At 48.6% G+C, this 21,561-nt stretch overlaps 3 protein-coding genes across 10 annotated transcripts in view; all 3 read left to right on the top strand.

The window, feature by feature from the left end:
* Window positions 1-473: 473 nt before the first annotated feature.
* Window positions 474-3,372, top strand: cmtm6 (CKLF-like MARVEL transmembrane domain containing 6). 2 transcript variants are annotated; one of them, XM_037273009.1, is made up of 5 exons: window positions 474-590; window positions 1,636-1,775; window positions 2,185-2,361; window positions 2,575-2,673; window positions 2,975-3,372. In XM_037273009.1, exons 2-5 carry the CDS (start codon window positions 1,659-1,661, stop codon window positions 3,158-3,160), a joined length of 579 nt encoding a protein of 192 aa, XP_037128904.1. In that variant the 5' UTR covers window positions 474-590; window positions 1,636-1,658; the 3' UTR covers window positions 3,161-3,372. The 2 variants fall into 2 exon arrangements, with proteins under 2 accessions (XP_037128904.1, XP_037128905.1); XM_037273010.1 differs by having other exon boundaries at window positions 487-586.
* Window positions 3,373-4,485: 1,113 nt separating this feature from the next.
* On the top strand, window positions 4,486-13,293 carry smarcc1a (SWI/SNF related, matrix associated, actin dependent regulator of chromatin, subfamily c, member 1a). Its single transcript, XM_037274734.1, has 28 exons — window positions 4,486-4,737; window positions 5,439-5,558; window positions 5,636-5,721; window positions 5,804-5,885; window positions 5,982-6,074; window positions 6,144-6,213; window positions 6,290-6,359; window positions 6,431-6,506; window positions 6,603-6,728; window positions 7,142-7,263; window positions 7,482-7,612; window positions 7,689-7,748; window positions 7,831-7,868; window positions 7,939-8,060; window positions 8,148-8,219; window positions 8,354-8,467; window positions 8,544-8,697; window positions 8,768-8,878; window positions 9,018-9,077; window positions 9,145-9,403; window positions 9,476-9,637; window positions 10,209-10,264; window positions 10,377-10,533; window positions 10,641-10,819; window positions 10,901-11,035; window positions 11,327-11,639; window positions 11,718-11,843; window positions 11,923-13,293. The coding sequence occupies exons 1-28, from the start codon at window positions 4,564-4,566 to the stop codon at window positions 12,012-12,014; spliced, it is 3,360 nt and encodes a 1,119-aa protein (XP_037130629.1). The 5' UTR covers window positions 4,486-4,563; the 3' UTR covers window positions 12,015-13,293.
* A 640-nt stretch (window positions 13,294-13,933) lies between these two features.
* The window catches only part of LOC119136380 (chondroitin sulfate proteoglycan 5-like), a 10,397-nt gene continuing 2,769 nt past the window's right edge, over window positions 13,934-21,561 (top strand). For 2 of the 7 annotated variants that reach the window (XR_005100725.1, XM_037274777.1), the window contains exons 1-5: window positions 13,934-14,310; window positions 15,933-16,767; window positions 17,870-18,058; window positions 19,322-19,475; window positions 21,329-21,385. Coding sequence is in view for 5 of the 7 variants with exons in the window: in XM_037274777.1 (XP_037130672.1) it covers window positions 14,121-14,310; window positions 15,933-16,767; window positions 17,870-18,058; window positions 19,322-19,475; window positions 21,329-21,385 (1,425 nt within the window). In the remaining 2 variants the exon portion in view is untranslated. The remainder of the gene's footprint in view (window positions 14,311-15,932; window positions 16,768-17,869; window positions 18,059-19,321; window positions 19,476-21,328; window positions 21,386-21,561) is intronic. The other 5 variants (XR_005100726.1, XM_037274772.1, XM_037274776.1 and 2 more) reach the window with 5 other exon arrangements.

Here is a 21,561-nt window from a genome sequence, read left to right as displayed (position 1 = left end):
TAACCTTGCCTCGTGCGGAATCATTCATTCGCGGATGATTTTATTTATTTATTTATTTATTTATTTATTTATTTATTTATTTATTTATTTATTTATTTATTGATTGGTGTATTTTTAGTTTCTATCTTCCCCAATCCGTCCCTGTTATTCGTGAGAAAAAAATAAATAAATTCCACACCGCCACAACAAGGCGCTCTAAAAATGCTGCTTCGGGGTGTAGACATGATGAGGGGTTGAACGACTTCAAATTTTTATCGTTGGTATAATAAATAAAAGCTTACCAAATAATACATGTGTATCAGTGTATTGTTATGCTTTTATTTTGAAATTCTCCCTGTGATGGTGAGATGACTGCAATCTGTGTTCATTTTTGAACGCGCCTGAAGAATCCATCTCATATTTTATTCGCGAGAGTAAACGTTTATCGGTAGCGTGAAATTGTTACGATGAAAAGTACCGGAAGTTGTGTTTGTGTTTCCGATAGTTTCCCTTTCAGCTTTGGCTCAAGTAAAATACACGGAAGTTCACTTCTCGTAAGTTTTTTGTGGAAGACGCCAGGACCACTTGTTCCCCACCAAGAAACCTTAGCGGTAAGTCAAAGTTGTTGATTGAAATGAAACGTTTAGCGAAATTGTTCTTGCGAACGTGTTGAGCAGGTTTTATGCATGCGACTAAGTCGAGCGGTGCAGACGAAAGTTTCTTGCCACGAATTCATATTCTGCAACTTTCACTTTTGTGTTGATCTCACTTTTTACCAACACATTACGCATGAAAAAGTTCTTGGTGTGTTCGGCCTAATTCTTCCGACTGCAGGCTTGTTTTACACCCTCTTACCGACGTGATTTATCGATCGATTTAATTCAAATGTAGTGGTACGGTTGGTAATCTAAAGAGGAATTTTAATGAGAGAAAAGTGGCAAGTCGGTCATCACCTTCGCTGTTTGTGTGAAAAGATCAATATTTCATGTGAAGTTAAGGAGAGCATGCAGCATGTCACGGTCGCTTGTTGCGCAGTCAGACTTCTTTAAGAATTCTGCACGTCTCGTTTGTTTTTGTCTTCATTTCACATCACCTTGAAATGATCTTGGCAATTGGGTGACTACTGCGTTGTTCGTCCATCCATCACAGAATCTTGTTTTATAAATCATAAATGAATGACGTCGTCATTCGCCTTCTCTCACGTGTATAGAGATTAATAGTCACATTTTGACTTTTTGCTTTTTTTTTTTAAGCATCGCACTAACACGAGGAAAAATCTGTATTGTGCTAAGAATGTAATCAAGAAAATCGAATTAATTGTAAATCTTAGGTGACTTTATTCAAGATTTAAGAGTTTTTATTCGCCATGTTTGAGCGTGCCAAACAAGGAATTTGACTTTGGTACATCACAGCCTCTGTTCAACATTTGGGTGTCTAACATGTGAAAAATGACAAATATTCTCAAACATCCCCTAATCTTTATCACTTACGTGTTCCACGTGTTACATCAGCATCACGAGGAAAGAAAATATTTACAAAAGATGAGCAGACTATATCGGATGAAAGTGATGTGTGGTTCCTCCTGCAGGGGAAATTGTAGACAAAAAAGAAACATTTTGGTGGTCAATAGATGATGATGTGTGTGTGTACATGTAGGTGTGTCAGCTCTCAGCTTCATCATGGCCGCAGAAGAAGTTTATTCCCCAACAACGGTGCCAAACCCGAACGCCGTCTGTTGTCTGGTGCCGTCCCAATATCTGGACCGAGTACGCTTCATCGTCAAGGTCTTGGAAGTGGTGAGTTTTGACTTTGAGAAGATTCAGTGTATTGTGTTAGGACTCCAAGATGGTTGTGTGCTGCTTGAGAACTTTGACCAGGATTGTTGTCTTATGGTTCTGTGTAATATCTGAGCAATTCTGGTTGGTTGAACCAAGTGTGTGAGGACCTGTAGATGGTTGAGTGCCTACCAAATTGGTGGAGAAGCCATCAGAAAACACTCAAGTGCGGTTTTGGTGGCCCTGGCCATGACTTGCCCTTCCTCCTGAGGCCTCTCGTCAGGAAGTCTCCAGTGGGAAGTGAAAGCGCTGCCGTTGGCACAAAGCTCCGTTAGCACATCGCCGCTGGACTATCGCAACGTTCAGCGCGGGAAAACACTCCAGGGATTCGTCTCAAATTTGTATGATAAAAGTCATCTCACCTGTCCAGCTGCTGTCACTGGTGGCGTTCATCCTGGAGGAGGTGGTGTCCGTCTGCATCAACTGCACAGCTCTGGAGTTCTTTGAGTTTGTCAGCTGCACGTCGTTCCTCTTCACCACGCTGCTCCTCATCCTCCTCTCCACCACGCTGCACCGCAGGGTGGGCATCACCTGCTGGTCCAGTCTGGTAAGCTGCGCGTTGTCGTGAATGCTTTTCAACGTTTTGAAATGTGGCGTTGATGTTCAAACGTCACGTGACCACAACGAAGGCCTCCCTTCTCAGTACAGGAAGTCTTCGAGGACAAAATGCTGAGTTGGCAACTCCCCCGATGAAGCCTCTTATATTTTTATGGTGTGATATGAATGCTAATATCGCAACGATACATTCTGCTTCTTGCAGGACTTTGTGTACACGTTTGTGATCGCCATTTTTTTCTTCATCGCCTCCACGGCGTTTGCTGCCATCAACGGCGGCACTTCTCTGGAGAAAAGTGCTGTGGTATGCAAACATTTCCTTCCTTCCTTCCTTTCTTCCTTCCCTCTGCCTTCTTTCATCCCAACCTTGTTTCATTCCGTGCAATATCTTCCACTCAGCGCCGTATTTCCTTTCCACTCCCTGCCTTCTTCTCTCATTCCCTTCTTCTTTCCTTCCCTATGTCCTCGTTTCCTTTCCTACCTCCTCCTAGCCCTTCCCTTTCCTTCTTTCATGTTTGACATGCTTACCTATTTTCCACCCTAAAAATGTCAGTCACTTGTTAATTCTTTCCTGATTTATTTTGACAAACTTTTTCCTCTGGCAGGCGTTTGGCTTCCTGGCGTCGTTTGCGTTCATGGTCGACCTTTTCCTATTTTGGAGGACGTACCAGCTTCCCTTTGGCAAAGGGAAGAAGGCGCGGCCGACTAACGGGATCCCACCGGCAGAAAGTGACCAGGAGGCTCAAGCGGAAACAACAAAACTCAACAAGGACGCCACAGCAGTAGAATGATTTTTTTTGTTTGTTTCTGTGCTCGGTGGGCGCCATGAAAGGTCAAACATTTGACACTTTAGGAGGCGCTCACGTCTCCCACTTGCTGGCCTGATTTCCGCTCTTTGTACTACTGAGGCCAGACACTCAGGAAATAAACAATCGCCTTTCCACTCAAAGGAGACATATGTTTTTTGTTTTTTTTCTTCACAATTCAAACTAGCCTCCGGTTGTCTTAGGAAGTTTTTCAAATGCTGGATGTATTGATGTCAGTAGGGCTGGAAACACTCTACCAACACTGTGTCATAGTCACATCTTCAGGAAATAGATCAAAGATTTACTCGGTTGATTAATTTCAATCTTGATTGCTGGTCAGGCACTGCACACACAAAAATATTTGCATACGTGATGATGTAATCAATTGTCTATAATATGTCCCCTTTAAGCAAGTTTGTAAATATTCTGAAGTTAGTTTATAGAAACGGAAAAGGTGATGTATTTTATTTTTTGTTCTTGTTGTTTCCTGTCGTCATGCAATCAAACATCGCCGAGTGATAACAAGCAGATGAAATTTTTTTTGAATAATATTAACCACTAGGAAAAACTAAACTCCATTTTGTGTTACTAACAGTCGATTACAGAATATTGTTTTTTTTTCTAAAGCTTTCTGTGATGCTTTGTTTCGATGAAATGTTAGAAACTTTGCTTACACTTTAAAAACTTGAAGCTTTCTGTCAAAATGCTAAGATGCCTTAATCTTTTGTGGTATACAGTCATAATGCAAAATGAAAGTTGAAGCATGGATGTTTAAATTGTTCTCTTTCCACCCACTCTTTTTACCCTCTTGGCCACCACTCAAATGGTAAATGAGTCATAAATATTGTATTTGCAAGCATTTTTTATTAGTTCCATGTCTCAGGTGTCCACTCTTGGTTGATTCTGACAAATATATACTTGTTAACATTGAATTGTATGCCCAGAAAATTAGGCAGACTGCAAATGATGAAACAGTTTAATCAAAAGTGTTTAAACTAAAACCCAATTTTATTTTTAAAGCTAATATTGCGGGCTGTATGTATAGAAGTATTCCAGACATGTAGTAGATAAAATGACAGCTCACTTTATTCTATTTTTTTAGCATTTATCTTTGCAGATGTCTGTCATAATAAAGATGTCTACTATTTCTTTTGTTTGAGTCATTTGTTTTCTTGACAAAAAAAAAAAAAAGAAGACATTTTACAGCGCGTCATCTTGTTAAATCTAGCGTGATATTGTAAAGGACTACTTTTCCCACAATGCATCAAAACTAGCAACTCGCAAAATTTGAAACGTAAACACGTTTGCGCTTGCGCAGTAACGGCGGAGCGGCTGCTCGGAGCAAGGCGGCGGAGGAGAAAGATAAACGCAGCGAACAAAAACACACAATGGCGACGCTGACGACCTCGGTTAGCGGGCCGTCCGTCGGCCCCGTCGGTAGCAGCGGGACCGCGGTGGGCCGCAAGAAAGACGGTGGCCCGTCCGCCAAATTCTGGGAGAGTTCCGAGACCATATCCCAACTGGAGACGGTTCGTCTGTGGATCAGCAAGCACTACAAGAAGGTGAGCTAGTTTAGCTTAGCATTAGCATCGCCCCATTCATTCCAATGGAGGCCCGCCGGGCGCTACGCTAACAATGGAGGACCGACTCGAGCTTATCCAAAAGTCACCAACTTTGTGGGTCAGTGGGATTTTATTTGCTGTTTGTGGGAGACTGCGAATACCAGCTCCCAATGTATCGACGCTTAGCATGGCTCACACAAAGAGCGAATTCAATCGTGCACCTTTTAATTAAATAATTGACTTCCTCTGCAGTGCTAACAAGCTAGCACAGACTGGCTAATGTTAGTCAGCTCTCAACATTTACATCGTAAAACAGTTTTTCTTACGTCTCACATTGGAGGCGACAATGACGAGTAACTTTTGATTATTAAAGCAACAATTCTGATCACACCTAAAATCTCAATATATGCGTGATTATAATTATTTCTGCCTGCTGCCTGCTTTATAGTGTAGCTCATCTGTCCGAGCAAGTCTTATTGTTTACTCTAAAGTTATATGATAGTCCCCCATTTCTTGTCAGCAAGAGTGAGAACAGGTGCTGAAGTCTATTTTAGTATGTTAAGGTGATTAAGGCTTTAAAGTATGTGGGATAGCAAAATTTAGAAAGAAAGAAAAAAGTAGAGGATCTTTCTTTATTGTAAATTTTTAGATATTCCATGAGAGTGGGAACTGTGCTCTAAAGTGTGTGTGTGTGTTCTTAGTATGTCCAGAATGACTCACCCTCCAGCAAATCTCTGGCCGGGCTCGTGGTGCAGCTGCTTCAGTTCCAGGAGGACTCCTTTGGACGCAAAGTCAACAATCCTGCTCTCACCAAGCTGCCAGTATATAACTCTGACCTTTTACTGTCCAAGATGTCTGCTCCTGTTTCGTTCCTCACTGTTCCTTTTCTCCCCCCAAGGCCAAGTGCTTCCTGGACATGAAGGCGGGGGGTGCTCTCTGCCACATTCTGGGCTCTGTCTACAAGTTCAAGAGTGAGCAAGGCTGGTGAGTTTGTGGTTTAAATTCTCAACTTTGTGCAGAACATGCAAATTCACCCTTGACGCATGCGCTCGACTGTCATCCACAGGCGGCGCTTTGACCTGCAGAATCCTTCCCGCATGGACAGGAATGTGGAGATGTTCTTGAACGTAGAGAAGAACTTGGTGCAGGTACAGTCAGCCCTAAAAACAAAACAAAACAAAAAAACATGCAAAATCAAGTTATTGACTTTTTAATCCCATATGGACTTTAATGTGTTCGTCCAGAACAACTGCCTGACCAGGCCCACCGTCTTCTTGTCCCCTGACATGGAAGCCAAGCAAGCCAGTAAACTCAAAGATGCCATTAAGAGGCACCAGGTGAGCATCAGTGGACCTCATTCAATCCACCGTCACTGTCACATTTTGCCCCTCCTCTTCCCCTCGTAGGGTTCCATTACTGAGGACAAGTCCAAAGCCACACACATCATTTTTCCATCGCCGTTGCAGCAAGACGAAGGTTTGTAGTGCTATTGTTCGATCTTGTTGGTCTTTTTGTCCTCCTAAATCGTTTATTTGAAAATGGTGCGTTGCAGAAGAGTGGCTGCGTCCCGTCATGAGGAAAGACAAGCAGGTTCTGGTCCACTGGGGTCTCTTCCCAGACAGGTGAGCACAACGGAGGACTTGTCGAAGTTCATATGTGTCCTCCAGAAGTTGAGACAGTCTCTTCTCATCAGCTACGACACCTGGATGGCAGCCAGCGAGGTGGACCACGACGTGGAGGAGCCGCCCAGTGCCGACCGACCTTGGAAGGTGAGCGTGCTTTAGGGGTAAAAAAAAAAAAAAAAAAAAATAGAATGGACAGCTTGGGCGTAAGGCTGCAAGAGTGCAAATGTGTCCCTGGCTCAGGTCCACGCCAGATGGGTCCTGGACACGGACGCCTTCAACGAGTGGATGAATGAGGAAGACTACGAGGTGGACGACAACAAGAAGCCCGTCACTTTCCGCCAAAAGATCTTTCCCAAGGAGGAGGAGGTAAGCGTTACCAAAACGTAACGCTTTGCTTATTGTTAGATGCTCGGGATATGTCGTCTCGCATGGCAAGTCTGTCTGTCTGTCCGTCTATGTCGTCTGTTGTCATCCTTCCTCACCTTCTCTTCTTCCAAAGCACCTCGGCGTTTCTGTTCATATGATATAAATAAGAATAGTGAGAGCGGACAGATAAGCCCGAGATGATGAATTGTAAAATGAATAGTGAGAGTAGACAGGAAGGCTGCTCGTGGGTCCACGCCACTGCACCCCCTCCCCCCGGCTCTTCCCCGCCTGTTGCCCCCCCCTCTCCTTCCCCCCAGTGTGTGCAGACGTTCCATCCTCTCATTCTGCCACTCTTTTATCTCATCCTCCATCCCTCGCTCCCTCCGCGCTGCACGGGGCGTTTGTCTGATCAGTCGTCTTCCCGTACGCCCGATCGCAAGGAGCGCAAGGCCAACTCGGCCGGCAAGAAGAGGAGGCGCTCCCCCTCGCCGCCCAGCACGCCCGCCGAGTCCCGGAAGAAAGGCGGAAAGAAAGGGTGAGGAACACGCCACGCCGCACGTGCCGTGTCATCCGCACATATTGATCATGAATAGATTGATCAATGAAGTGTAAATATTTCATATTGTGCTGACTCATGACATTTGTACCGACCGGCGTGATTGAACTCCAGGTGACCCCCAACGCAGTCACGAGTTAACGTAGAGCCCCGAGATGTTTTTATTTGCGATCGTGACGTCTTACTTCCCGCCTCAGGAACCAGGGGCATTATTGGAAGCGCCGGGGACACCGCGGTGAAGAGGAGGACACGGAGGACGACGTCACCAAGGACCTGGACGACTCGTCTGCAGGTGCTAGCATTGAGGAGGGAAGCACTTCTAAGAATGGTACATTCCAAATTGGGCTGTTGCTGTTTTGATAATGCGATGGCAATTTGAACACGCTTTGCCGTCTTGCGTCCAGCTCATTCAAAGAAGGACTCTGACAACACGGCTCATAAAGGGGACAACGGAGCCGATGTCGGTACGTGACGGCGACGCGACACGACACAATACGGTACACTGAAAAGATTGACGACATCATTTGTGCCGCTTTGGCTTCGTAGATGACATGGAGGATGACTCTGTGCTTTCTGGCGGGAAGGTAACGTTATCGGTCCTAAATGGAAACGACGTTCAATGTCATCATTTTCAAATGATCACTATGCTATCAGGAGGACGATGACGGGAACAAAGCCGACATGAGCCGCATGATGGACGCCGGAGAGGACAACGTGACGGAGCAGACGCACCACATCATCATCCCAAGCTACAGCGCCTGGTTTGACTACAACTGGTGAGTCGACGACACCGAAGCCCTGGCAAAACTCGGGACTTTTTTTTTTTCCCAAAGCGAGACCTCATCTTCTTGCTCCTCTTTCAGCATTCATGAGATCGAGAGGAGAGCCCTGCCAGAGTTCTTCAATGGGAAGAACAAGTCAAAAACTCCAGAAATGTGAGCAGCATATTGTCAATCGATTTGCTTGCGGTCCATGATCTGAGGAAAAAAACCCTTCAATCAATTCTTAAAAGAATATGATGACATCATGATGAGAATAACATCCGCTCCTATTTTATCTTGCCAAACAGATACCTAGCCTACCGCAACTTCATGATCGACACTTACCGTCTCAACCCCCAAGAGTACCTCACCTCCACTTCCTGCCGCAGGAACCTGACTGGGGACGTGTGCGCCATCATGCGGTGAGTTGTGTGCATTGCGCGAGGCCAAATGAAATTTCAAAACACTGCCGCCGCACTCATGGCACATGGTGCGCAGGGTTCACGCTTTCCTGGAGCAGTGGGGCTTGGTCAATTACCAGGTGGACTCCGACAGCAGACCTTTGCCCATGGGACCCCCGCCCACCCCTCACTTCACCGTGCTGGCCGACACGCCCTCTGGCCTCATGCCCCTCAACCACAGACCTTCGCCGGTAAGGATGCGGAGCTGAGACGGCGGTTAGGCAACGACGTGACATTCTGACGTGTCGTCCGATGTTGCAGATTCCGCCGCCGCAGCAGCAGATGGCCAACTTCGCTGACAAGATGAAAGACAAAGCCATCGACCTCCAGAACTTTGGCCTCCGCATCGACCAGTACAAGAAGAACTCAAAGGTCTGAAATGTTCATTTGCTGACATGTCTTTTTCATGAAGATCAGAATGACCGGAACCACTTTCAAGCATTAGTTTTTGGCGACGGGGGGGAAAAAAAGTCGCCCTCTATATTCATTGATCATCATTCATATATTTCAGGGTAAATCAGTGGTGTCCTCTCGAGAGTGGACCGAGCAGGAGACGTTGCTCCTGTTGGAGGTCAGTCCTTCACATTTTTCCAAGCACCCCCAAGCACAGAATTGAGGTTTTCCCTTCTTCATGGCAGGCTTTGGAGATGTACAAAGATGACTGGAACAAAGTGTCGGAGCACGTGGGCTCGCGCACTCAAGACGAGTGCATCCTGCACTTCTTGCGCCTGCCCATCGAGGACCCCTACCTGGAGAGCTCCGAGTCGGCGCTGGGCCCGCTGGCCTACCAGCCCATCCCCTTCAGCCAGTCCGGGAACCCCGTCATGAGCACCGTCGCCTTCCTGGCCTCCGTGGTGGACCCCAGGGTGGCGTCCGCCGCCGCCAGGGCCGCACTCGGTAAGACGAGATCCTAACGTCTCATCGGCGTCGTGCAACAAACCCCCGTCTCATCACACGTTGTCTGCGCAGAGGAGTTCTCGCGCGTGCGCGAGGAGGTTCCCGCCGAGCTGGTGGAGGCTCACGTGAAGAAGGTGCAAGAGGCGGCCAGGAACACGGGCAAGGTGGACCCTGCCTTTGGACTGGAGAGCAGCGGCATTGCTGGCACCGCCCCTGAGGAGCCAGAGAAGACAGGTGGGTTGCACATTTTGCATCGCAATTATTTTTTTAAAATTATTATTATTTTTATTTTTTTCCCTCCAATTGGTTTGACTAAACCTGGAGCGCTCATTTTCACATGAGCAACCACTAGAGGGCTGCAGATTGTTGTTTGTCAGATGTGCGCATGTGCTTTCACGTTCCTCCTTAACCAGTGGATTAAAACTACACAGCAGATGGGGTAATGGAACACGTGGGGGGGGGGGGGCTATCAGAAAATGGGTCATCGCACATCATGTTTTTCCCCCCACTGCCATCATCTTCATCGTCACAGTCATATGTTTTTCTCGATTAAATCTCACTTTAGATGTTTTTTCTCTCTGCCATCATCGTGTTAGTCCTGATTAAAGGTCACGTGGAATCAATGCTTCATCCATGTTTATGCCCTCAAAACGTGTTTTCGTGACATATTTTAAAGTCTCTTTGTATGAACTCAAAATGTGCAACTGGTTTTCAAATTTTTTAATGGGGACTATTTTTTTTTTGTGAACACATGGATGTATTATTTTATTGTGACCTTTTTTTTTTTTTATTCCCTCCCTTGCAGAGGCCACAGATGGCGACAAGACCGAGACGGACACAGACTCCCAGCAGGGGGACAAGGTGACGACATGACATAGCCCATCTATTGACATCAAGTGATGTCAATTTTGCTTGTTCAGTAAGTATCTGCGTGTGTTTGGTGGCACGTAAGACGTCTGTCTCATTCCCCCAGGCCGAAGCCAAGGACGAGGCGGAGAAGCCCAGCGAGTCGGCCGAGAAAAGCGACAAGACGGAGGCTCCCGAGAAAGTCAAGAAGGAGTCCGGGGAGGTGTCGGAGCGAGAAGACGAGGGCGAAGATGTACACGAGGCCAAAGCCGCCGCGCCTGCCGGTTGGTCGCCTTCTTGTTTTATGAATTCATTCTGCGGTCACGTGACATCATCACGTGAAGTGCCTCCTGCCCAGTCACGTGACATCTGCCATCTTCCCTCCCGCCAGACAAAGATGAAGACGAGTCCATGGAGACGTCCTCCTCGGAGCAAGAGAAGGAGAAGGAGGAAAAAGCCAGCACGGAAGAAGGAGAGGAGAAAAGGAAAAAGCTGGAGCACGACATGGGCGAAGGAAACATCGCTACGGCGGCGGCCGCCGCCCTGGCGTCTGCCGCCACCAAGGCCAAGGTGACGCATCGCATCGTAAAGCGCTCGTCGCGCCGCTCCCCTTCGCTGTCGTAAATATCTTGTATGCTGCCATTCCGTCAGCACCTGGCAGCCGTGGAGGAGAGGAAGATCAAGTCACTGGTGGCTCTGCTGGTGGAGACTCAAATGAAGAAGTTGGAGATCAAGCTGAGGCACTTTGAGGAGCTGGAAACCATCATGGATCGTGAAAAGGAGGCTGTAAGTCTCACTGTGTTGCCTGCCTTTGTGCTTTTGTGTTGCCACATTCCTGTGAGAGCAGTAAAGTCTTCTTTTTAAGGATTTGTTTACGTTTGCTCCTGAGCTGCCGGACCAAATCCGCAGTCTCTAGCGACACGCTCCCGTCACCAAATCGAAAGCTTCACTTGCCCACTGTGGTCTTGTTTGGTGACAGCTGTCAATCGAAATGTCAGCACGGCAACAGCATTTGTAAGGATGTGTGTCACAAACAACCGCCAATCTACTTTGTCTCACGTGGTGTCGTCGTTTTAGTTGGAGCTTCAACGTCAGCAGCTGTTGACCGAGCGCCAAGCGTTCCACATGGAGCAGCTCAAGTACGCCGAGATGAAAGCTCGCCAGCAGATGGAGCAGCAGGCGGCAGCGGTAGCCGCCGCCCAGGCTCAGGGCCAAGGCCACGCCCCCGGACCCCACCCCGGACCGCCGGGCATGCACCCCGGCGGGCCGCCTCCCCACCACGGCGCCCCGCCGCCTCACCATGTAGGACCCCCGCCAGGCGCCGCAATGCACCCCGGTTACCCCCCCATGGGTCACCACCCCATGGCGCCCCACCACCCAGGTCAGACAGGTGAGGCTAGGCTACATTAGTGGCACCTGCAGACACCTCCAAGTGTCACATGTGAGATGTTTCGTCTTTTTCACGCAGCTCCCATGGGCCCGGGACAGCCCCTGCCTGGACGCATGATGGCCGGACCCCCTGCCGCTGGACCCCCACCTGGCGGGATGCCTCCCATGATGCCGCCGCGCCACCCAGGAGCCCCCAATGGCATGTGTGAGTAGTGCATGAACGGGATGTCACTGTTCATGAGCATTCTCACCTTTAACTGACTGCAATTTTTCTTTTCTCTCAGACCCAGGACCAGCGCCTGCACAGCCTGAGGCTGTGCCTCCACACCCTGTTGGCCCTCCAGCTCCCTCTGGTGGCCGTGCAGCAGACAACTGAGCCCCTCCCACACGCATACACACGTACACACACTTGAAGCCTATTTATGGGCCTTTGCTACTCATCATTACCACAACTTGTCAAACGTCTTTGAATACACAGTCACACACTCTCAGGGCTCTGCTCAGTGGCGAGGGCAACACACACACACACACACACACGTCATATACACTGTTTCTGTTGGGTCGGGCCTAATGGAGGCTGCAGACAAACACTGTACAAAGTTACCACTTCCAACCCGGCGAGTGTCTACCTCGCATTAGTTACACTGAGTGTGTGTGTGTGTGTACGTGTGTGTCAGTCGTACACTGTGTGTGCACGCGCTAAACTAACACTGTCTGCGCGTCAGGGTGTGCATGACAAAGTACATGTGAAATGAAGCGAACGTGTGAGTGTTGAGGTGTTTGCATGCTTGCCGGCCCGCGTGTGTGTCGAGATGCGTGCGTGTGTCATACTTAACATTGAATGTTTGTGAGCGCCCCTTCTGCGCCTTTTAACCAAAACAAAGATGACAGAATCAAACATCTGCCCTAGGCCCCGCCCCCTTCCTAAACATACACACAAAACTGAGGTTCACACTGAAGCTGACACACACACACACACACACACCCCGGCTGCCTTTGTCGGTGCGACTGTGATGTCTCGCTCGAGCGCCTAAGCCCCGCCTCCTCTTCTGCCTCGGCTTCCGAACGCTGCCTACCTCGCTAGCCCCGCCCCTTCACCCACTGTACTGCGCTTTGATTAATCAATCGTGTTAGACAAAGCTTGTAAACCTTCATGTTCCTACCGTGTGTGTGTGTGTCTGTGTGTGAGTAGGTGGATCGTAAATTAACACGACAATATGAATTGATATTTCCTCTTTTGAAATGACATAAGTGCGGTCCACACACACAGTGAGTGAACAGCTAGCACTGTTAGCGTCTCTGCTACCTCCTCTTCCTCCTTTTCCTCCTTCTGGCTGGCTACCTCTTCTAGACCTTTCCTCTGGCTTCTCTTGTAGAACCTTTAGCCTCCTGCTACCTCTATTTCCTGGTTCCTCTTGTTTTGTTTTTAAGGCGTCCCCGTGATATCACAGCATGCCGTCGCAGGCAGTCCTGCGATCCTCTTTGTTTCACCACTGTTGCGTATATTATCTTTCATGGCTAATAATGGTATTTTTAAAGGATTTTTGTGTAGATGAACTTGTGTTCTTTGTAGCATTTCCTTTGATTTTTGTATCCGGTCCGTTTGCTACAGTGGACCTACACGCTGGCCAATAAAATGTTTTTCTACAAACGCTCTTCTCCGACAACTTTTATTTAACGTATTTGAATGTCCTCGTTGGCGCGCAAAATAAATGTTCGAATCACAACTATAGCTTTTGCATTGTCGGTTTTAGTAAATAGGCAGCATTTTGGGGGGGGGGGGAAATATGCATGGTTAATAAGTATCACATTCAAGTCTCTGTACTTTGAATAAAGTACTTTTGAGAGTACTTTAAGCACCACTGGTTAAAAATGTGTGCATGTTTGTGTGTTTGTCATGGTTGTTGGTGGTGTGTTTTTTGGGTGGGGGAGGAGCAGCAGACTTGAGGGTAGTGGGGGCCAAGCAAGAATTACTTCTGCTCTGGTTAGCAAATACAACAGAAAAGAAACAACACAAAGTAACACACACCTTGGATATTGGGGGGGGGGGGTATCTCATTAGTGCTGACACCACCACCATGTGCACTCCAGAATAAATAATTTATAAATAGCCCCCCGCCACCCCAAAATAATCTTCCAAATAGTGGAGAGAAACTCTCAAAAAAACAGAAGCAACAAAGCTGTCACTCAAATTTTGGGAAGGGGAGGGGGGGCGGATGAGGAGGTTTAAAGGAGGGGGAGGAGGAAGAGGGGACCAAACAACCCCGTCCTCCCTCGTCCCCCTCCCTCTCCGCCCCTGCCTCTCTCTCACTCTCTCTCTCACTTCTCTCCTCTCTCTGCTTGTCGTCTTCTTTCATTCCCGCCACTGTTAGCGAGCCCAGCCGGAGCGGACCGAGCGAGCGAAGTCCCTGAACGCATCACCGCGCGCGGCTGGAGGAGATGGAGCCGTGAGCCAAACTGAGCCGAGCCAAACCGAGGGGCGATGCTGCTGAATGAAGAAGGCTCCTCTTCCTCTTCTTTTTCGTCTTCTTCACGCGCACGTTCCTGTGCTGTGGACTGCGCGTGCACGCCGAGCATGGAGACCAGCTCGTGCACGGGAAGCTGCCGCCGACGCACGCGGATGGCGCGCGCACTCTTTTCGCTGCTGCTGTTGCACTTCATCTCCGTGCACGGTAAGAGGACTCAGGCGAACGCCGTTGTGGCCCGCGCGCGCGCGCGTCAGCTGCTTGTCAACATGGACGCGCATGGACGAGTGTCTGTATTGGCGTTCGCTCCGCACGCGCACGGGAAACGAGGTCACATCACGAGACAGATGTTCACTTACTAGTACGCTTGAAATCAGGTCAGCATGGCGTGCGTGCGCCAGGGCGCCGCGGGACGTGTCGGCGTGCACACGCACGGCACAAAGAGGCGAGGCGCAGATTAGCGTGCGCATGAATAATGCATGAGGGGAGGGGGGCGCTCACACACGCGCGCACGGACATTCTGATACACACAAAAGCGCGACGACGGCCTCTTTGTCTGCCAACCGAGCCGAGCGCGCTTATTAAATAACCACATGCGCGTGCACGAGATGCTGACAACCTCAGCATCTTGAAATTGTTTACTGTTCCTTTTAAATAGTTATTTCATTTCAAATGTGACTCAGACGCAATAAGTGACTCAAGCGGCTCAGTAAATGATTTAGTATTTGACAGACCGTGAGGCTAGAAATGTCTCATTATTTGACTGTAAATTGTTTTCTATTTAACTTTGCAATTATTATGTGTGTGAATGAGACTTAATGAATGTATGATTAAGTGATTTAGTAAGTGATTCAATAAGTGATTTTGATTCAGCATAAGACGGTGAACGTGTGTGGGTGTGAATGCAGTTGACTCAAATTTTAAGCTAAGTTGTTCCGGTCGTACATTAGCCGCATGCTAACAGACATGACTGAGTATGTGTGTGTGAGTGTCACTGCCACACCTGTGCCCGCTCCGCTCCTTCTCGGCACTCTGCAAAGGAACCCGATGAACTCAAAGCATCTGCATCCCGCTGCAGGAAGCGGCCCGTTGCCGTGGAAACTGCACCTCTTCACGTAGTTGTGATGGAGCAGTGTGCAGGGATGCAGCCGTCTTACGCCACAGGCATCGAATAGTCAGATCTGCCTATCGTGGGATGTCTTCCAGGACTCAACCTTTGTATGACCTCAATAATGAACTGAAAAATGACAACAAACAAAAGCTCTGATACCACACACAGATGTTCAGCTTTGCGTGTGTGACGGGATGTGAAAGATGCATTTCCATGGCAACAGATGCTGCTGATCCAGCTGGATGGAGAAACGCTGCGCCATCTGCGGCTGCCACCAAAAACCCCAATTTAAAAAAAGAAACGGGGCAGCTTTGTGTTGACGACGTTCTCATTTCCACAATATCAAAACATTTGGAAACGGAGAAACGATCCAAATTGACTGACTCTATTTGGAGGAGGCAAAAATTTCCCCTTTCCAGAGCTTCGATTTTTTATGCACATACTGTACATATGTGGGGTTTTTTTTGGCGTGTGTGTATTTAGCGTCTGTTTCTGTGTGTGTGTGTGTGTGTGTGTGTGTGTGTGTGTGTGTGTGTGTGTGTGTTGAAACTGAGGATGGTGTCCGTGCTAATCTTTAATCTGGACTGTCGAGTGTTGGAGTGCATTAGTCAACTACTCCTTTAATCCAGCCTGTAATTCCTCACGTGTGACGTGATGTCATTCCCAAGTGTGCGTGTGTCAGCGCAAGAGTTCAACTCCTATTTGTGTGTGTTTTCAGGAGTCGTCACGGCGACCAACACCACCGAGCTGGCCGCCTCCCCAAACGGGACCGTCCCGCTGAGCGAGCAGGAGGGTCCCACCGATGTCAGCCGTGCCGTCACCATGGGAAGTGGTTCCGTCAACACTGTGACACCCAGGGTGGGCCGCGTGGCCCGCGGCAGCGGTGAGGAGGAGGAGCTAAGCAGCGGCATGTTAGCGCCGGAAGTAGGCGGTACACCCTCGCCATCTCAGATCAGCCTGGATTCGGCGGAGACGGAGCTGCTGTTACCCGGCAACCGTCTGCCAGCCGACGTCGTGGAGGAGGAGCCTCTGGCGCGTACCGATCCGCCGTGGATCAACGTCAGAGACACGGCCGTGTTCGACCTGGACCGACCGTCCGCCGGCGCCCCTCCGGCGACCAACGCCGACGTCCTCCACGTGGACTTTTTCGATCCCGCCTCCCGTGGACGTAACCTAGACTTGGCCCCGCGACCCACCTCCTCGCTGGCTCACGAGCTCCAGGGCGGCGACCCGACGTCCTGGGCCATGCCTGACAGCTACGACTACCTGACCCCGTACGAGGACGGGGTGTCCCCCACCGCCGACGAGTACCCCGACACCACCACCGAAAACGGCGACTCCCCGGCTCGACCCAAGTCGGCGGGTCCCGCGCCTTACCTCCCGAACGGCCCCCGGCGCGCCACCCCTGCGGACGGCTCCGACGGGATGGGCGGCTGTCGCCCGGGCTACCAGATGGTCAATGCTACTTGTCGCTCCCCATGTGACTTTGACCCCAACTTCTGCTATAATGGAGGGCAATGTTACTTACTCGAAGACGCCGGAACATTCTGCAGGTAATCCACGCACCTGTCGTCACACATACTGTATTTGCTGAGGCATTTGATTTTCGAAAAAGAAAGACAAGAAGAAAGCATCAACAGATGAGAAACATGCAGAGGTGGAGCACAAATTCAATGAGTCACAACTTTACAGCATTGCCAGCGCGCTCGTGTGTGTGCGTGTGTGTGTGTGTGTGTGTGTGTCCGGCAGCTTGATATAATTAAGTTTGCATGCACAGTGTGTATCCATTTTACATTTCATGGAAACACAGGCGCAATAATAAAACCATCTGCACGGACACACACGCACACACACACACACACACACACACACACACACACACACACACACACACACACGCTGTGTGTGTTAGGGTTCACTTCCAGTCAATGAGTTCACAGGTCAAAGACACAGGAGAGTTACGACAAAAGACACACGCACGCATGTGCGCGCGCCCACACAACTTTTGTTGTTGCCAAAGATGGCTGACACGTTCCATTGGAGACACACACAGACACACAAACATTGCGTGCTACAGTGTGTTTTGGAGCTTACGAAATAAAGCGACAGTATTCCTTCATTTTAAGTTAACACTCTTTTTTTATTTATTACAGTTTGGACTGATGTAATGGTGGTCACTGGGGGCGGAGCCTAAGAGAGGGGAGGACGGATGGGGGCGGGGCTGGGGCAGCAGCAAGTTGGCCCAAGGGGCGGAGATCAAGTGGAAGAAACGCGTCAAATGTATAAATGTTTTCTAGATGTAATGGAATGAGAAAGATTGTGGTGCTCAGGCTGAGTTGCCGTGACAACCAGCACATCCCCCCCCCGCCACTCTCTACTTGAAAGCCCCTCGGCACCACTCTTACATAAACCTTCTTTGTCAGCTACTCTGTATTCATGCTCTCATGGACACACATGACAACACACATCTAAATGTGTCGTCATGGTGACCACGTAACAGGTCGCTGTGTTAACACTAATGCAATTCACTGGACGTCCGTTAGCAGTGTAACATGTGTTAGCATGTGTTAGCATGACGTCGGTGTTATGCTAAATATGTCGTCACGGAGGTCAGGCAGAGTATCTTCTGATGATGAGGATCCCTTTGTCCTCCAGGTGCAACGTTCAAGACTACATCTGGCACAAAGGTGCCCGCTGCGAGGCGGTGGTGACGGAGTTCCAGGTGATGTGTTTGGCGGTCGGTGCGTCGGCCGTGGTGGTCCTGCTGCTTTTTATGATGGTGGTCTGCTTCGCCAAGAAGCTCCACGTACTCAAGACTGAAAATAAGAAGCTGCGCAGACGCAGGTGAGGTGGCCATAAACTTTAGGTGTATGCAAATTACAATTAACTCATTCGGTGCCATTGACGGCAACAGACGTCAAAGATATGAACTGGGTTGGAAGTGAATGAGTTAAAAGAAAAAAAGTCATCAGTAAAATAGATATTGCAACGGTGGTTGAGGACTAGGTGTCCATATTGATGCACGCTCTGTAGACTCTGCTAGGTGATAAAATGGTGTCTCCTTTTACTTCTTCTAATTCACTTTGGCGAGATGTGAGAGGAAGATGGCGGGGTGCGGAGGAGGATGGATGGCAGAGGAGGTGGACTGAATGCAAAATGATGACTGAGACTGGGGGAGTTGAGACGACTGGGGGGGGGTGTTTCTGCGCTGACGCTTGGCCGAGTGTTTTAGCGGCCGTCTCCATGGCGACCCGACGGCACCTCGCTGGAATCGAACATGCAAATGCAAAGTGGCGAAGAGCTCGGTCGTCGACGCCAGCTCCCACGCTAGGGGGGATATTTTTAGACCAATGGGAGATGGGTGGGGTGATGATGGCACTGCGGGGGGAACATGATGATGATGAGGAGGATGAAGGCCATGATGGCGAGGAGACGCGGCTAGCCAGGAGACATTTTGACAAAGAGAAAAGATGATGTCATAGCTTCGCTGCATCCATCTGAAAGTAGGGCAGTCGGAGAGGGGGGTGGTGGTGGTGGGGGGGGGCTGACCTACATGCAGCTGTGCAACTTTGAAGGAAGGAGGGGGCCTTGCAGGGGGGATGGAGAGACGACAATCTCATCCAGAATCGAGAGATGGAGGCCATTGAGGAAGAAGGGAAAGAGGAGGCCGGAAGCATGAAGGAAGTGAGACGGTAGGAAGCAGGAGAAGTGAGGAGGAAGGAAGGAAGGAAGGAAGGAAGGAAGGAAGGAAGGAAGGAAGGAAGGAAGGAAGGAAGGAAAGAAGGAAGGAAGGAAAGAAGGAAGGAAGGAAGAAGCTCTACAAATGTCCCTGTCAGCTCAATGCTAACAAATCATTTAAAAAATATATAAAAATATAGAACAAATAATTGCAATATTATTTTCATCAAATTTTTAATCTGCTACACAGGTGAATTTGAATGATGGCGGCACTTGTCGTGCGTGCTCTGGTGTAGAAGAACAACTTTAAATGTTGATGTTTGCATCCCAGATGAAAAGTTTGCTTCTTCTCTCTTGCTCTCTTTCCTTCTCCCGTTTCTTCCTCCACTTCTTCTTCTTCTTTCCCGGTTGCTGCGTGCCGCCCTGCAGTAAGTACCGGCCCACGTCGGAGGCTCACAATGATAATTTCTCGCTGTCCACCATCGCTGAGGGCTCCCACCCAAACGTAAGGAAACTGTGCGACACCCCTCCTAACGCCCCCCATGCCCGTGCATTGGCTTACTATGATAACATTATCTGTCAGGTAACGTGCTCCCGCCGCTCTCTTCTTCCCTTTTTCTGCATCTGACTACTCCCCTTTTCCTACCCCCCCTCCCCCTTCCCGACGCATGGGCATGAGTACCCCCAAGTAGAGAGACTCAGTCTGAGGCCAGGGGGGAGGCGCGAGAGGGGGATGGATTGCGGGGGGACACCCGAGAAATGATGACATTTTTGAGGAGTCATTGTATGACAGTGTCAATTTATGGTTCCGTCCAAATAAATCAACACTCGGCCATTTATGTCGATGCAAACTCAGCCGGCAGCAAGAGTTGACCCCTAAGTGAAAATATGCAAATTGCTGTCAGTTTTTGTGAGGCCATCTTCATCAGTAACATTCATTTTTGAAGATCCTCTGAGAGCTCCGAGAGGTGCCATATTGAATTCCTCCTCTTTAAAACAATTAGCAATTATGACACAAGCCCCCACCTCCTTCCCGCAATTCTTCATTCCTCCCGCCGCAGCCATCTTTGTCTCCAACCTATGATCTCTGCTCACCTCTCTGCTCGGTAAGTCATGGTCGGGCATGCGCCACCTGCTGGCCTTGCCCGCCACTGCAGCTCTGCTACGCTAACAAACTGTCTTGTTTATCCTGAGAGTGGGCGGGGCAAGCGGAGGGAGGGGCGGGTGATATCGTACGGTGCGGTGCCTATCAGGATAAACATCTGAGATGCAACACTACAGTACCTGTAGCATGGTTAGCTGTTAGCATAGCATTACCCTAGCATGATGGGATCGGAGGATGGCGTCAGAAACAAAAAAACAAGTCACGCTAATGTGTTCTGTTCTATTCAGAATGTTTTTTACGCCATTCATCGAGCTCAGTCAGCCGCATGGGGTTTCTTCGCTTAACTTTGAGCTACAACTACTCGGTGTGTTTTTTTTTGTGTCTACATTTAGTTAGAAGTGGTACCGCCTCTAACAGCCCATCACTGCTTTTGCTCTCTGTTAACTTTTCAAGCAAACTCAACAAAGAACACAACTTTACTCGAACACATGGAAACAAGAGTAGCTAGTATTGCATTAGCTTAGCATGATGGGATCATAGGTTATGTCAGGAGAAAAAAATGTTAGAGAAACAAAATGAAATGCTAGCAAGTTGTCATGTTATTTTTGGGCCCGTTCACTGAGACCAGTTAGTACACAGAATTACTTTAGCCTAGTTGAGCACTACAACAAATTGCCGTGGGTGTTTTTCCTTAATCTAGCAACCCATAGTTACTGTACTTTTGCTCCTTGCTAACTTTCCAAGCAAAGGCAACAAAGAACACTTTCACAACCCTCGCACACAAAACCAACTAAAAACCAAAATCTTCATTGCATCTCCCCCAAATTTTCTTTACCTCACAACATTCCCAAAGAGTCATATTACTGTCGCATAAAAGCTGCACCAACTGAAACACTAAAAATAGAATTCATTGATGTTTCATTGCTAACAAACATTTCTTTCATATTTAATATAACTTATGCTAACTTCCTAACTTCCAGCTAGTTGGGCTATTTCACATGACTAGCATCAAACGGACATTGCGTTTAATTCATCAAAACAAACGAATCCATTTACGTTGTTAGCATCTGAAGCTCAAACACGAGCCATAGATACAATAAATATAAGAACCATTAAACATGAAAGCGATTAAAAACGGATTAACTACATTAATTAGCATGAGCTAACATGAACCTAATTAGCATAGCATTAGCGCCGCTTTCTTCACTTCTTGTTTGCCTCGTCCCACTGGCTATAATGGCCACATCTTTTGTCTCTCGCTCCGTCGCCATGACAGCAATGCCTTTACTGCTTTTGAGGAGTGTAACCTTTGAACCCCCCCCTCCCCTCAGAAAACCATGAGCAGATATACGTGGGAGTGTAAGACCAAAGAGGAGTCCGACTGCGAGGTAAGACCATAATCCCCTTCGCCCCCCCTCGTCCCACCACGCTGTCCGTTAAGCCCTGCCCTCAACACCTTCCTAAACACACCTGTCAATCAATCAACCAATCAATAGCTAAATCAATCAATAAATCACCTCAACTGTCACTGCACTAATACACACACAAAAATGTGCCATCATGA

Source organism: Syngnathus acus, chromosome 16 (genome assembly GCF_901709675.1).
Source record: "Syngnathus acus chromosome 16, fSynAcu1.2, whole genome shotgun sequence".
NCBI lineage: Eukaryota > Metazoa > Chordata > Actinopteri > Syngnathiformes > Syngnathidae > Syngnathus > Syngnathus acus.
This window is presented reverse-complemented; position numbering and strand designations above follow the sequence as displayed.

Bases quoted from the DNA above. Each gene is read 5' to 3' on its own strand.
- cmtm6 (XM_037273009.1), top strand. From the start codon at position 1,659: ATGGCCGCAGAAGAAGTTTATTCCCCAACAACGGTGCCAAACCCGAAC. The intron at 2,362-2,574 runs GTAAGCTGCGCG...TGCTTCTTGCAG, and splicing joins TCACCTGCTGGTCCAGTCTG to GACTTTGTGTACACGTTTGT. The intron at 2,674-2,974 runs GTATGCAAACAT...TTCCTCTGGCAG, and splicing joins CTCTGGAGAAAAGTGCTGTG to GCGTTTGGCTTCCTGGCGTC.
- smarcc1a (XM_037274734.1), top strand. From the start codon at position 4,564: ATGGCGACGCTGACGACCTCGGTTAGCGGGCCGTCCGTCGGCCCCGTC. The intron at 5,559-5,635 runs GTATATAACTCT...TCTCCCCCCAAG, and splicing joins CTGCTCTCACCAAGCTGCCA to GCCAAGTGCTTCCTGGACAT. The intron at 11,640-11,717 runs GTGAGGCTAGGC...TTTTTCACGCAG, and splicing joins CCACCACCCAGGTCAGACAG to CTCCCATGGGCCCGGGACAG.